The 15,375-nt window shown below is 50.6% G+C and overlaps 4 protein-coding genes across 4 annotated transcripts; 1 reads left to right on the top strand and 3 right to left on the bottom strand.

The window, feature by feature from the left end:
• Positions 1 to 181: 181 nt before the first annotated feature.
• Positions 182 to 1,462, top strand: TRIVIDRAFT_65042 (uncharacterized protein; the record flags this gene model as incomplete). Its single annotated transcript, XM_014094861.1, has 1 exon — positions 182 to 1,462. The coding sequence occupies one exon, from the start codon at positions 182 to 184 to the stop codon at positions 1,460 to 1,462; it is 1,281 nt and encodes a 426-aa protein (XP_013950336.1).
• Positions 1,463 to 2,251: 789 nt separating this feature from the next.
• On the bottom strand, positions 2,252 to 3,550 carry TRIVIDRAFT_163920 (uncharacterized protein; the record flags this gene model as incomplete). Its single annotated transcript, XM_014094862.1, has 2 exons — positions 2,252 to 2,491; positions 2,576 to 3,550. 2 exons carry the CDS (start codon positions 3,548 to 3,550, stop codon positions 2,252 to 2,254), a joined length of 1,215 nt encoding a protein of 404 aa, XP_013950337.1.
• A 1,569-nt stretch (positions 3,551 to 5,119) lies between these two features.
• TRIVIDRAFT_163322 (uncharacterized protein) lies at positions 5,120 to 8,302 on the bottom strand (the record flags this gene model as incomplete). The annotated part of the gene is made up of 3 exons (XM_014094863.1): positions 5,120 to 7,786; positions 7,838 to 8,051; positions 8,193 to 8,302. 3 exons carry the CDS (start codon positions 8,300 to 8,302, stop codon positions 5,120 to 5,122), a joined length of 2,991 nt encoding a protein of 996 aa, XP_013950338.1.
• Positions 8,303 to 10,719: 2,417 nt separating this feature from the next.
• Positions 10,720 to 15,369, bottom strand: TRIVIDRAFT_232488 (uncharacterized protein; the record flags this gene model as incomplete). Its single annotated transcript, XM_014094864.1, has 4 exons — positions 10,720 to 11,802; positions 11,872 to 11,982; positions 12,045 to 12,947; positions 15,307 to 15,369. 4 exons carry the CDS (start codon positions 15,367 to 15,369, stop codon positions 10,984 to 10,986), a joined length of 1,896 nt encoding a protein of 631 aa, XP_013950339.1.
• Positions 15,370 to 15,375: the final 6 nt, after the last annotated feature.

Consider the following 15,375-nt stretch of genomic DNA (forward strand, 5'->3'; position numbering starts at 1 on the left):
ACTTCAATATTGAAAAGCATAGACTAGCGAAGGCATTATGAAAACGGCGGTAGACCGCTCTCGTGTTTTTAAAATTTGATCTTTATACATTATATATATTCAAGTAGATCCTCGTCGAGAGTACATTACACTACACATTCTTCCCTTGACAGGTTAGTAACCCTCCACTCAACCCGTTCAAATGCGGCCTGAGATGAACCAACTCTCGGTGTCCCTGGCAGTCTTGCTAGCAGCATCTCCGCTAGCTCGAGCAGCTCCTGGCCGTGGTTGTAGCGCAAAGTGCAATGCAGCAGACAGCCTCGTTCGTCTGCTCCGCGCGCCGTCCAACTTGCCGGAAGCGCTGCCATTCTGCAGCAGCTATCTTCATTTACCAGCTTCTACTGTCACAGTCACGACGGTAACGCCAACGACTACCGCATACTCTACAATCCTCAGTGATGTTTCTCCCACTGTCACCATCTACACAGAAGATGTCGACACGGTGATTCCCACGCGGACCGTCACGGTCACAAACGTACACACCGAAACGAACGTTGTAACTGATACATCACTCACGACGGAGTTTGTCACTGTGACTGCCGCGCCAGTGCAGCGACGTATTGTCTCAACGCCTCTCTCGCAACAGATTGCTCAGTCATTTAGCCCGAGCAGAATATCTAGCGGCTGTGGTTGCCTGACAATCCCCCTCTCAACGACTTCTGTGACGGCGACAGCACCAACCGTCACAGTTACCGAAACACGCGATTTAACAACCACGGAGCCTGAGGCTACGCAAATTCTTACTTCGTATCGAACAACCACACTTGCCGAGGCTGTGGAGACTACGACGATTGACAGCACGACTGTTGTTCCAACGACTACTACTCAAGTATCAGTGGTAACGTCTACAGTCACAGCCACCGCTGCTGCCACTCCAACCGGATTCTTTTACATACGGAACGTCCGCCCGGCAGCCGACGGCTTCTTCTCGGGCAATTTTCTCGTGAACCGTGATTTTAGCACAACCAACAAGGTCCAGGCTGCCACAATTTCAGGGTCCAACAGCACAGCTCCTCGTATGGGTCTCACTCCCGAGGGTTACCTGACCATCATGCAATCCCGAGCAGCCTCGTCGTCCGCCACTGGAACAGAAGACCAGACTTGGGTCGCCTTTGTTCAGAACGGTGTGAACAACGGGCCCCTCTCATTCGACAAACTGGCCAACGTCCAGGCATGCTCAACCTGCCGACCACTGAAGTTCGTAATCAGCCCTGAGTCTGACGGGACGTACATCAACTTCGCCGCCGACGAGGGAGCAAGAGCCATGTACATTTGCGGTTCTATGCCGAGCGCTGGTGCCAACTTTTATGCGTTCTGGACTAGTATCACAGGAGCTCCGAGTTCAAGTTGTTTCTTGCAGCGGATATACGAGTCGAAAGAGGGAGTCGCTGGGCCAACGTTTGGCACGCCGACTCACGGATAAATATAGCAGTTAATTAGCTTTATCGAATGCATAGTTTACAACCAGACCGAGATAACCAAGCTCTGTCTCTGACCGCCATCCAAGCAAGCGTTTTATTCATTCTATCCTTTTTTTTTTTTTTTTTTTTTTAATTATGAACTACTCAATGGCCATTTCCTCCAACTATATCGGCAAAGGACATGTACCTTTTTCGAGTCTTGGTTTGCCCTGTACGTAAATGGGAGGCCTACAAGCTGTTGGCCGAAAACATCTTGGCAGGACAACTGGCCAACAATGCCAAGGCATACTTTTCTAATGTTTCATGCTGCTGATAAGAATGGCGCAGTTTTATATTTTCTCTCATTCCCGAGTTCTGAAAACGGAGGGAAAACGTATAAATTCTCTTTTGACAAACTTGCAGGATGGGGCGCTGGCATTCGTTTGGCATTCGTTAGGCAACAATACGGTTTGCCTCTCAGTGTCTAAGCGAGAGTATGCGACTATGCTACTGGTGAATAACAAAGACTGTTAATAAAGGATTATAGAGCTTTGAACCATATATTTCTTTTTCACATTCTTACTTGTTTCTTTCAACATGTTTCCTTGTTGTGGAGTCTCCAGCAGCTAGCCGATCTGACGGGCAGACAACACAGCTCAGAACGAAATTATCCCATAGCTTAACAGTTCAGAGCCTTTTTATAACTTTGACCCATTGACGGCGATGCTATCCACTTGAAGTCCCGCGAGAAGGCCATGGTGATCTTTCTTTGCTGCAAAGAAGCCTCTATGTTCCTGGCACATATTTTATATTCAACTTTTTACCATTCTAGTGTAGTCAGTCCCAAACATGCCATTTAGCCATGCCCCTGCTTCCCTACTGAGGCTACCCCCCAGGCCAGCTCGACTAAGCGACTCTGCCCAGTTGTCAATCTCCCATACTGAAGCTCCATGGAATTTAGAGTCATCCAAGGCATTGACAGCAGCTCCATCGCTATGCTTAATGGTCATTTCTTCTATGACACCGTGCTTGGCAAGAAGACACATGTTTAACTAGGAAGATTTGTTAGTCAGATAGAAATTATAAAACTGAAAAAATATAAAAAAAATATAAAAAAAAAAAGAGTAAGTGCTTACGTCAAATGGCAGCTCTGGCCGAGGCCGGGGATCCTCTTCCGTAGGATGTGTCGAAAAAGTAAACCGTGGGGTCTGGCCCCAAATCCAGCTCTTGGACTGAAGCTCTTCATAGCCTCGTCGGATTTCGTCTACTTGTATCGCTGTGTCGTCGAATTCGCCACGGAAATGGACGTCTCCGTACATGCTCTCAAACTCGGTCACCACGGCATCCTTGAATTCGTCATTGCCGACATCGATGTTCTTGACCGGACGGCGCACACTGTCGACGCCACGTGCATCGAGATAGCCTCCCGCAGGAGACCGTAGCAAGCCAGAGATGCTTGACAAGTTAGGACTCCCCAGAAGACAAGTTCCGTGGTGTAGTGATCGCAGACGCGTGAGTTTGTAAGCCGAGCCAGAGATTTTATATGTCTCTGGCTCTCCTTTCGACGCAATGTCCATGACAATGTCGTGCCTCTCATTGACACGAGTATTCGGTCTTCCCAGGGCTTTCAATGCGCGCACAACCATTTCGGCGTGCTTGTTGCGATCAAAGTGCTCAGGAGGACAGATGACGCTGAAGTTGACATTACCGGCATCGTGAAATACCGCGCCGCCTCCGGATCGTCGCCGCACCAATTGGATGGGTGAATCATTCCAGCCGGCACTAGACGGATCTTGAGCAATCTGGGCTAAGCGGTTCAAGTTGACCTGGAGCCATGGATTCTGGTTGCGGCCAAAGATGATGCTGGGGGAGTTGACATAGAGTGTGAGGATGGTTGAGTCTGGGGGCGTGATTTGGAGGAGGCGGTGCTCGACGGAGAGGTTGAGGAAGGGGTCTGTTGATTTGGAGAGGTAGATTTGGACGCGATTGGCGGGGTGAGAGGCTGCGTCTGTTGAGAATCGGGATGTAAGTGGGCGATGAAGATGCGATGAGAATTTTGAGGCTCGTAGAGGACTGGTGGCTCTACGGCTCAGTAGTTGTGGGATTCTCATTGTGAAGAGATGAGACAGGATAAGATTGAGGAATGAAATTTATGTGGAGCTTATTGAGGGTATCATTGTGGTGGCTGTGTTGATGTGATTAAAGCGATGGAGGGTGAGTGAGAGAGAAATTGAAGCTTGAACTCCGTAGATGTTTTCGTATCCTTGCAAGCCGAAGCTGGCCGGCAGTTGTAGCTGTAGCTAATAAGCGTACTAGCATATCATCCAGCCTAACTACCAATTCTCTATTACTTATTACTACCTAACTACAATAATAAAATTTTAAATCAGTAGAATAATTAATCAATTGCACCCAACTGCTAGGCACAATGCAGCCAAGATATGAAGCATCTCATCACTCAGCAAATGTCCAGTCCAGGGTAAGCCGCTGCCCCTCCCCCGCCGAGAAATGTACCTGTAGTCAGACGGAAACACGCCAAAATTTGCGCCCGCGCCACCGAAATCGGCTTATCAACGATTACACATATGAAGTCATCGCCAAGCATCTCTCTCTTCCACCTCAAATCGCCCAATCTCTCCCAATCTCTCCCTCCCGCCACTGCTGTCTCCCTCGGACAGGCTCGATTGAGATTATTCTGTCCTCAATTCTTGTCTCTTTTTTTTCTCTCCTCTTTATTTCCTCCTCCTTCTCTTCTTCTCCCAACTAACTACCTACCTTTGGCCACTACTTCAAAGTCACCACGTAAGTCAACTCAATCAACAATCACAGCCCCTTCAAGACCCCAATTGACTAACTGATTCTCCTCTCTCCAGCGCCGGCGAGTCCCACGGCAAGTCCGTCTCCTGCATCATCGAAAACTGCCCGCCCAACCTCGCCCTCACCGAAGGCCGACATCCAGCCCCAGCTCACCCGTCGCCGCCCCGGCCAGTCGAACCTCACCACGCCCCGAGACGAAAAGGATCTTGTCAACATCCAATCCGGCACCGAAATCGCCGCAGTTCTTTCAACAAAAGGCCGTTCAAAAATGCAAGTTTCAGTTCCAAAACTCCCCGTGGTATCAACCCCATCCCTACCTATATGCATGTGTATTCAGCAAAACGTCTAGCGTCGTACTTGGTATGTACAATCACCCCCGAAATCCTTTCCATAAGATCTGCACGACGATCCGGACACCTAAATGATCCAATAACCCACTCCCTATACACACACCCCCTACTGTACATCCCAAAGCAGTAAATAATGCATCATACATCTGTATTGAACCAACACAACGTCATCACGGACCACATGCGATTGAATCCCCCAAACAGCACAAGCCAGTTATGATAGTACACTAGTTCACATGAAACAAAAACACTATGCTATATATAAACTCAAGATTCAAAAATCCGATATCAATATGTTTGTTGTAGACATTATATATAGATAGAAAAAAATGGCTGTCCAAGGATTTCCAAAACACCCAACTTTTTATCGCTAACATAACAAGCGCAAAACAAATGGTCAAAAAATGGTTGCTCCAGACATCACCTTCCAAAAGCTCGTTGTATCTACCCAAAGAATTGAGGAACGAACAGGGGAAGAAATCGACAAGTGGCCAGCCAATAGCTTCATAGCTTCTAATGACCGCCCTGTCCAGATTCTTGGTTCTCGTCAAACAACCCCAACACATCGTTAGGAATGTACTCGAGCCATCCTCCCATGAGATCTGGCTGCTGCAGTCCGAGAGCCTCAATGTCAATGTCCTGGCTGTCAAACGTAATGGCATCCATGTTCCCCATGATGGGGCCCCACGTCGCCTGGTATGGCATGTTTTGTGCAAAATACATGTTGGCATGCGCATTTCCCCCAGAAGCACTGGTTACAACTGTAGAGCTCACCATGCTGTGGGAGTTGGAGCCACTGGTAGGTGATACACTGTAGGCATCAAATCCCCCAGATCCTTGGCCTGGGGCTGCATAACCAGGAGGGATCAGTGGCTTTGCTTCCGTAGACTCCTCTGGGATGCCCTCAAAGCTCATTATTGTTTGATTGCGTGAGTTTGCGCCGGAAGTGCTCATCGGGTTGGTAGCATACGGTCGTCGGGGAGAGTTCCTGATTGCAGGCATGTTTGGCTGTGAAACGGGGGGCGAAAACATGCCTGCCACTTCTGGTATCGTCTGTCTCATGGGATCATACGCCATGCTTCCCGGTGAACCACTAGATGGTCTAGCTATGGGCTGCGCATGCGAAGTGAAGCCAGTTGAGGGCATCTCACTGGCGTTAAAAGCTTGATACATGAGCGTCAAGCTCGAATTCGGCGAGTTGGCCGTTCCAGATAGACTCCACGCAATGGGCGGGCCAGCAATCTTTGGCGATGATTGCTTCTCGAATCGAGAGAGCTGCTCACCGATAGATGGCCTGGGAGGAGGCGCTTTGGTGCTCTCGTACTCTTCTACAGTATAAGTCTCACAGTCCCACTTGCCTTTTGACTTCTGGTCCAGGACGGTAAGAATGTATGTTACACCACCCCAGTATGCCTGGATCTGTTGTATGGAGCTATAACATCGTTGATAGTTTTGGTTCGCGGCCGACGCAAGAAGCGAATGCCGTGACTGTTTGTTGTTTGGCTTTGTTTGTGGCTTGTAGCGGTTCGCGTATGTGGGAGGTGATCCCTCTCTAGACGAGCCCTCAGACGCATTGGAGGCACTGGATTCCATTAAAAAAGCACATGCTGCAATGTAGATGGGCTGGCTAGTGAAGGGATTGCCGATGAAGCTCTTTGGATCAATCAAATCGGCAAAAGACAAGATGTCGCAAATCGTTTTGGCGCTGCTCATGCTCAGCTCACGGCTATCCGAGAGCAGTTGAAGCTCGCTCCTCAGTTCGCAAAAGGGGGTGAGTAGGGTCGGTTGGTGCAAAATGATGAAGAGCGCATGAAACCAAAAATGGAGGAGGATGAAGTTGGTACCCTGGCCCATGCTGAGATACGTCTTGAAGTTGCTGACATTGAACTGAAGACGTGGATCCCAATGCTTGTACATTCGTGTGAGCCTGTGCTCCATCTCAGTGAGTTGATCCCACTTGTCCTGTGTGAGGTCTTGGGCATCGCGAAGGTTGTTCAACACATCACACACTTGACCGTAAAGGTTGATTATTTTGAGAAAGACGGGAAACGGGTTAGGCCAACCGGTAGCCAAGTCATTGTTTGACTCTGGAAAGGCGAGCTCGTAATCGCCATCCCGGATGGTCACAGGCCGTCCAGTGCCGGAGGAGATGAACCGATCAAGGATAAAGACAGACCAAAAGGTATCAATGCGCTCTTGCTCTATCTCCTTCTGCTCCTCTGGGGTGATGAAATTGATGCCGTCAACCTTGTGCGCTTCTGGACTGTCATGGTCTTCGTCATTGATGTGACTTCGATGCCGGGTGTAAAATGGGTCCTTTTCGCCTTGATATTGGATTCCAACGCATTTTTGAAGGCCGAGATCGAGTGCCATACGTATGGCCAAGCCCAAGTACATCCACAACGCGCTGTCTTGGTTGGCTCCAAAGCCTTCATACGCCATGAGCAGACAGGCCTGAACTGCGCCCACAGAAGGACAAGGAAAGGTATCGACAGTGGCCTGCCTGGCCCTCTGCGCAAAGACTTGACCCCTTTCTGTGCGGGGCATTTTGTCATTACCACCGGTCAGGACATGATGATCTGAGAAGCGCGCCGCAATGGCACAGACGGCATCTACCAGGATTGGCTCGACACGCTTGTCCTTGACATGGCGCAGAAATTTTTCTTTACTGAGAAAGGGGTAGTTGCATCCCACATGGATGAAGAATGCCGTGACCAGATGAATGATTAGGGAATGGACGGGGGCGGAACTGTTGGGGTCGTACGACGGAATGTCTTCGCGGACGATGTCGCTGTCGACGGCCGAGCCACTGGCTATCGCACCGCTGGGAGTAGACTGAAGAGAGGCGCCGGAATGTGAGCCTCCGGTGGAACGACGGCGGTCGCGAACGGAAACGACCATCTGCTTGAAGCCTGGGACAATGGCTGTGGAACCGAAATAGCGGAAATAGGGAATACGACGGCTGGGGGCAGATCGGCGCAGGGTGGGGGAGCTAGGTAAGTCATCAGACGTAACTGAAGGATGAGCCTGATGATGGTGCGGGTGATGATGGTGCTGATGATGGTGATGCAATATGGGGGATTGCTGCGGCTCAGCGTCGCTGGGGTTGGCTTCGGCGCCGAGTTCAATGCTTGGTTCAATGTTGCGTGGCCGTGAAGCAGAGGCGGAAACAGACACAGGCTGCCCATTACTTTTTCCAGAAGACGTAGGACGAGTCTCAGGCACAGGCACAGGGTGTTTCCTGGTCACAGCAATGTCGTCTTCTCCCTGGTTGAAATCCTCCATCGCCGCTCCATCTTCCTCGCCCGGCCTCAGCCCCGAGGCCTCAAGGCCATCTCTTCTGTCCTCCGGATAGCCCAGGCACCGATGGCCATTCTTAGTACATGTCGAGCATAGTGGTCGTTCGCCGGCGCATCTCGTCTTTCGCCTCCGACAGGTCAAGCATCTATGTCGCGAGAAGAGTCAGTTGGTTAAGCTCGTATGTCTATGATGCTAATCTCATGCTTGTTCTCCGTCCGCTTATAGCCACCATTCGCCACCAACTATGACGCAACACGAACAGCAAAAGACTCTGGAAACAACATACGCTGCATTGATCCTGCGTCGCTTGGACGGCGGCTGGCCCTGGTTATGAACAAAGCGAATCTGCCGCGGCGGGGGACCCGAATCTGGGCGATTGTTGAGCAGCGTCGTCATGGCTAGACCATGGCGGCAGGCGATGCGGAGCTGCGACAAAGACGCATGCGTGGGCTCTGCAATCGAGCGGAGACGAACCGGCGGCGGGCGGGGAGTGCGGCGCGATCCTGCTCGGCAGCTCGAGCGTCTATGCCATCAAACAGCGGGATCCCGGATTTGGTGATGCCTTCGTCTGGAGGATGCGCAATCGAGGGTCGCACAGGGCCCGGGAGATCGAATCCAGCCAGGCGCGTGTCGGTTAGTCAGCGGGCTTGAGACGGGAAATGCAATGGTGAGCAGCTAGCGGTTGTGGCTGTAGGGCATGAATCGTGAGAAAAAATTAACAATAAATTCACATAAGTAGGGCTGGCTGGGCTGAAATTGTCGTGGGATGGAGGTTGAAATGGAGATGAAAGTGCAGCTGGTGGGTAAACCGCTGTGGAGGTACCATGTACTCCCCCATATTTAGGTGCTGCACTCCAGGGCTCCGTTCTAGGAGGAAGAAGCATTAGCATTAGGTTTGCGTTAGGAGGGAGGGGCGTGCCTGGAGAAAGCCCAGCTGAGGGCGAAATGCATCTCAGTTCCAGCGGCTGCAAGGTACCGGTTACTCCGCAGTGGGCGCCTGAGTTGCAGCAGGCCCAGGTACTGGATACCCGCAGCTACAGCATCCATCGCAGGCTCATCCTTGTGCGGTGACAGTGTGACACAGATTCAACAGCCGCCAGATTCTGTCTCAGAGCGGGCTTCTAGAAGTCTTCTCCCGCCAAACTCTCCTCCTATTTTGGCTATGTCTTCTAATTGATAATTGATAATTGACGTCCATAGAACGGAACGCTTCCGCCCGTCTCTCCTTCATCCCAACGGCTTTCGACCTACCTGGAACAGCATAGCCAGATGACGGGCATCGAATCCCCTCTGTTCTAGCACCTGGAAATTCACCGTACGGACCTTTGGCTGGCCCCCGATCCGAGATGCCCCCAGATCTCCCCCCATGCAGCTAAATCGACAGCAAAAAAGCTTGGCTCGGATGTCGTCTTACGAGAACCCCACGAGTACCGTTATCTCTTTTTGCGTATTACTTGTATATTGTAGAGGTACATCTACATCGCCCTCTGGACGTCTTCCATCTCGCTGCAACAGTCCTAGTCTGGTTTGTTCCGAGTACAGTCATCCGCAGCTCGTCCTCGCAAGACACACACACCCACAACTAATAACCAACAAACCAAGTCTTGATGGCTCCACGACAACATTTACTAGCATACTGTTAGCGCATGACCAACACACGATGCAACCCCCCGCACTCCTGCCGCCACCGGTACGTACCAGGGTAACAAACTCCGAGTCTACAGTACTCGTACAGCAGCTAAACATCGCGATACTCCCAAAGAAACATCGTCGAAACAGTCTCAACTTCCTAATCAGGCAACGCCAGCATCCTCATCCTTCAAGCACAAGCACATGCTAAAGCCATGCAAACAAAGCTCCTAGATCAGCGACAAGCCGGCTGCCCCGAGATGCACTCCTTGTTTCCCTCGACAGGTACTAGCACCCTCCGTTGTTGCTTCAGGCTATTTTAGCCATCAGGATCCTCGCTAACTCCGAACTCGAATAGCTCAGTAAGAAATCGTATTTGCTCGGCTCCCCAACCTCTTTTATTCGTCTGCCTAACCGCTAGTTCTTTCTTACCCGTCCTCTTCACCTCCTCTTCCAAGCGGGGATTCGGGTATCCGTCAATGCCTTGGTCTGTGAAAAAAAAAAATAAACCCATCTTCAACCCCCCCATTCCCACAAAAATCACTCCAACAGATCACCTTCATGGATGTGCCAACTTCGGGTAGTCTCCGATGCCCTCCCTATGCAGGGAATATCCTGCGCTAAAAGACTGCCTCCCCAGCAAGGATCCAGGTTCATTTTCTCCATCTTTTTATCTGATCCTGTGACCTCGGCATCCTTCAAGCCTGTGGAGATGGGCTTGCTAAGCATCAGGACAACCTCGCATAGTCTATCAATAATATCGGCATCTTCCTATACGCTATCTAGCACGTGAAAACAATCGCATGTCTCGGTTCACGCACCCATGAGTTTCAATTTACGGCATACAGGCACTCCTTATGCCTTATTTCAGCTACTTTGCCCCTGGATATCTAGTAGTATCGTATCCAACATTTGATATCACGCCATTATACATACCGAGCAATAATAAAACTTCAACGTAATTCTATCTCCTAATCCTTGACAAGGAGGTACGAGTACACTGCAGTGCGTGCTCAGGGCCCACTGTAGTCTAACACCAGGGTAGTATACAAGATAGCCTTTTTATTGTTTCATGTATCAAGGTTGCTGCTCCTGATGCAATTCCCCATCACCTCGTCATCCTGAGTAGGTAGTCAGATGCCCACGGTCCACATAAACGCATCATATTCAGTGATATTTGTGTTGTAGGAACCCTTCCCATTGGTTATTTTTCAAACTTGGCTTATGTGATAGCATCCCGTGTGCCTCACCTCCAGAGCACCAGAGTTCGCTAGTAACAAGCCTATTATTAGATCCCCGTACGCCTGGCCCTGCTTGTTGTAGTCCGAAAATAAATGAATAAATGAATAAATCCATCGGCCCGATTCTCTTTCCTTGTAATAATTCAACAACTCATGTGAACAATCTGCAATGCAGTGTAGCATCAGACTCAGATCGCCCATTATGCCCTACCCAAAGACAACTGTCACACCCATATCCTTACTAACTCTTCTCCACAAGTCATTCTTTTGCTCGCCAATGTGCATTATCTCATCCTCGGCATCTTCACCGCTGTCTGCTCGTCTCCACACCTCTTCCACTATGCACCTTGCTCGCTCGATATTAGTCATGCCCTGCCGCTGGCGTATGGCCGCAAATGCCTGCCTGGAGAGCTCTCGGTCGGCCGTATCGGTGGCCTCACACGAGGCCACAAAAAGCGGCCAGAGCAAAGCCCCCATGGGGCCTTTATTCTTCACTGTTCCAACACAGTGGGTGAGACTGATGTGTGCGTGGTGTTGCACTACGGCATGGCGCCGCGAGTAACCATAGATGGTGCGGTAAAGGTAGACAAATCCGGAGTGTCGATAAGCCATGGCGCTGTTTAGAATGCTCTGCATTTGTTTTTGCGCCGAAACCCCTGCCATGATGGGGTTATCCGTATCCTTGGGCAAAGATTCGTCTGTTGGAAGCACCCATTCTTGTAGAGCAAGCTCCACCGCGGCAGCCGTAGTCTCGAATTCAATTCGCAGCTTTGCCGTCTCTGAATCATCACCTCTAAGCTCAGCAGAAAGGAGTTGCCGTTTCAGGCCGCCTAGAGTAGAGAGTCGGTAGATGATGGGCCATAAAGAGGTGGCCATTCCCAGCAGCGTGTCGGCGTTTCCTGCAGGAACAGTAGCACCGCGACAGTCAACAGAGGGAAACGGAGCCAGGTTTTCGCAGTCCGGTGTAGGTAGAATTGGCGTTGAATCAAATGATAATGCTGTTATAACATCATAGAATCGGAAAGCCTGTTTGCAAAGGGTTGCCTTGATTAGCTGATGAAACAAGTGACGAGTTCTGCGTCGTAAGGAACCTACCCGTTCCAGGAAAACTGCGGTTGGGTCAGTCAACGCTTGGCTGCTGCACATGATCGCCATAGCGCCTTTCAAGTGGCCGTCTACAATGTTCGACCGTCCACTCTGAACCAACTATTGCGCCATTAGTATTACAACTATGACTACAAGAGAGAGAGCTGGCGCGGGTAACTCACCACTTCGTAATAAATCAAGAGGATGATGGCGGCCAATAGTTCATTTCGATTCGCTTCGCACCCCTTTGCTATCAAAGCAGCCAATCCATTGATTGCTTTATTGTGAAAATAGACGCTCCTCTCGCTATTGTGTACACCTCGGTGCTCCATATGAGCAGAAGCCAAGGCAAATATAGCGTTCGAGACCGCTGTGCTCTTCTGAGACAGTGGCAAAACAAGTCGTTGGAATGGGTTGCCTTCATCTTCGCGTAATACGATGAGGTGGGATAGTACATTGGTGAAGTGGTCAATCAAAGCTCGCCTGTTGGTCTGATTGGAGAATTCGGCAAAGGCAGGTATTATGACCTCGATAGTAGGAGATGCAACCGATACAGGACCAACTACTGCGAGAGATGTGTTCTGTGATGCAGCGTCGGAGGCGGTCGTTTCGTCGGGGGAGATGTTTTGGCCGTCGTCGCCGTTGTTGTCGCCGTCACCTTCTCCTTCTTCTTCCTGCTTCACAGGGTCAATGGGTGTGACAAAGTCAAAACCATCAACGTCCAAGCAAGCATTATCGTGGTCCATGGTATCAGCGGCCCATGCCGTGAAAATCTCATCCAAAACATCTTGGTTGCATTCGACTGCCGAAGCAGGCTGTTGCATGTGTCCATCCATTACAAGGCTGCCATCAAGCCCTATATCAGAGCACCATAGAGGGGCTTCCCATTGCTCCAACGTCAGCCGCTTCTGAGCAACTCGAGATAACGTATGCTTTTCCAAGGCCGTCGATATTTCTCTCAAGGATGAATCGTCGAAAGAGTCCTGCCTGCGGCGTTGGCGAGGTTTGATGGGCTCATACACGCAGCTCTGTCCATGGTCTTGGCAGCGGCTGCATAAGGGCCTAATTTCATCGCACTTCTTCTTCTATCGTGCAGGTGTTAGACGAATACAGAAGTGGGATCTGCAACGAGACGAATCATATTACCTTTTCTTTGCTATATACCGAAAAAGGCCTGTGTTAGCGGGTCGAAAATTCCTGCAGCACGACCAAAGATAAAATACATACCAGTAGTTGCATCCTTCAAGTTTGGCAACGGAAGCGATTAGCACATTTCCTTTCCCCAGTGACGCGTACAACATGAAATGTATCCAAGGATCAGCTTACCAGCCCTAGAACGACGCTTTGGAACTTTCGGCGGAGCAAGCCGAGTATACAGTAGCATTTCTGCGATGTTTCCGAGAGATTACTCCAGATTCTTGGGGGGTTCTTAAAACTTGGCGCGGGAGAGGGCTTGGTGTGGCAAGATTTCTCAGTAGCCCATCATCTACTGGTACGAGTCTAGGATTTGGAACAGCGCTCGGGAGAAAGCCTTTACACCGGCTGGCGCTTGACAAGTATGGGTACTGCCTTTGGTTGTGGGAAGAACAAGAGACACCTGATTGTTGGCCGCGATGGCATTGCCGCCGAAGCAGTGCCCGGGCCGCGTGCGGTGTTGACCTGGAACGAGCTGCCCCCAAGGCGGATAATTTGGAGGGTAAGGTAGAGCGCGAAGGCTGTCAAAAGGGATAGCGGCTCGGCGGATTGATAAATGGCCAGATGGAGTGGGCTAGGAATACGCAACGGGCGAAGAGAAAAGAATTATTAGATGAGGAAAAAGGTCAGCAGATTTGAGGCCGGCCTGGACATGGAGGATGAGCCGTTCTCCAGACCCTTCCACAGCGTCCCACTTGGTCAGTTAACCGTTACCCTCACGTCACGCATCCTCTCACCACGATGCGTGTTGGACTTGGCCTGCTCAAGCCACGCTCCAAGGCACCAGGCCCTTGGAAGTTGCTAGCCGGTTGGAGGCGAGAAAGGTGGAGGCGCTATGCGGGGTTGGCACGAGCAAGCTTGAAGATCGCTGTTTTAACGCAGCAGTGGTGCGTTTATCTGCAGCAAGGCGGTATGTCTGTCTCAGCTGTCAGGTATAAGGAGAGATGGAAAGCGAGAGCGAGAGCGAGAGAAAGAGAATGAAAGAGCCATGATGGATGAGAGCCATAGCCATCGTCCGGTCTTGTGCTATAATATCGTCGTCAGCTGAGAATCCGGAGATGTCGACAATGTCTGCTGCTACTGCTCAGAGCAAACCTGGGGTGCAAGCAGGGAGTCTTCGTATTGGCCGTTACTCCGCAGCAGCGACGGAGATTTGACCGATTTCGGGCTGATTGGTCACGGCCTTTGGAGACAGGCGAAAAAGGCCCCTGACATGGCCTGGGAGAAGCAAGATTTGAGTCAAGCATGCGCGTGTTGGAGCGGGGGAGGCGGGCTGGCTAGCGCTGAAGAATTTCTCCACGCTTCCGCGCCAAAATCTACCGAAGGCCTGGAAGGAATCCTGCGATTTCATGCGACGGAGCACGGGGATTTGCCTGCACCGACGAGGATATTGTTAGCTCGTGGCTTTTGCTGAGACGAGAAGGTGGCAGCAGGAGTGGCAAGCAGCGGCAACAGCACTAGACTCGGCAGTAGTATATCGTATGGGTATTCCGTAGCTCGTACGGAGTACCGAGTTACAGTAGCACGTCAATGAGGCCCTCCACAAATCATGACGCCTGTCAATGTCAATGCCAAAGCCTGAGTGGCCGTTGTGTCATCTCTGCCTGCATGCGATGTTGACAGCGGCGGGCCGGGCCTCTCTCCGAGATCTGTCTGCTCACCAAATCATATCATCAAATCATATCATCTGGTTGTTGTTTGTGATCGAGTGAGGAGGGCGATCATTGCTTCTGCAAGCAGCGACTGCATTCTCCAATGTTTTGGGTCTTGTTCGTTTGATTCCCTCGTCGTGTCGCGTCGAGTCGAGTCGAGTCGAGTCGAGAGCGCAGTGGAATGGAATGGAATCTAAATTCAGCACCTCCCAAGACCCATCAGGTCGCTGATTATTCTCTTCTGAGCCGTGTACAGTCAGTCGGCTTTTGATTTTTGACGAATCCCTGTAATGCCGACGAATGTGACTTTTCTGTGGCTCTGGTTGGGCAAAAATGGCACCTTGTGTTGGGTCTTTGCTTTTTGACTTTGCTGCGCATCATCGTTGCCCCGATTATGTAGATAACGCCGCCTTATCGGAGGAGGAGAGATGCACATCAGCGATTAAGCATAGGATTGTTCTTTTCAAATACTATCGAAATTTATTACCCATCTCATATTTACAGAATTATTAAAGCACCAATACTTTGTAACTTCACGTGTCCGATTACTCTGGCCGAGCCTTCATGATGGCTTCTTCCCTTGTTCCTGTTGGCTTACAATCCGGCGGTATCCTCGGACAGGCTCTCGCAATGCCCAGTCATCAGCCGCATCGCTCCCCATTGTGAA

Source organism: Trichoderma virens (genome assembly GCF_000170995.1).
Source record: "Trichoderma virens Gv29-8 chromosome Unknown TRIVIscaffold_91, whole genome shotgun sequence".
In the NCBI taxonomy this organism is placed as follows: domain Eukaryota; kingdom Fungi; phylum Ascomycota; class Sordariomycetes; order Hypocreales; family Hypocreaceae; genus Trichoderma; species Trichoderma virens.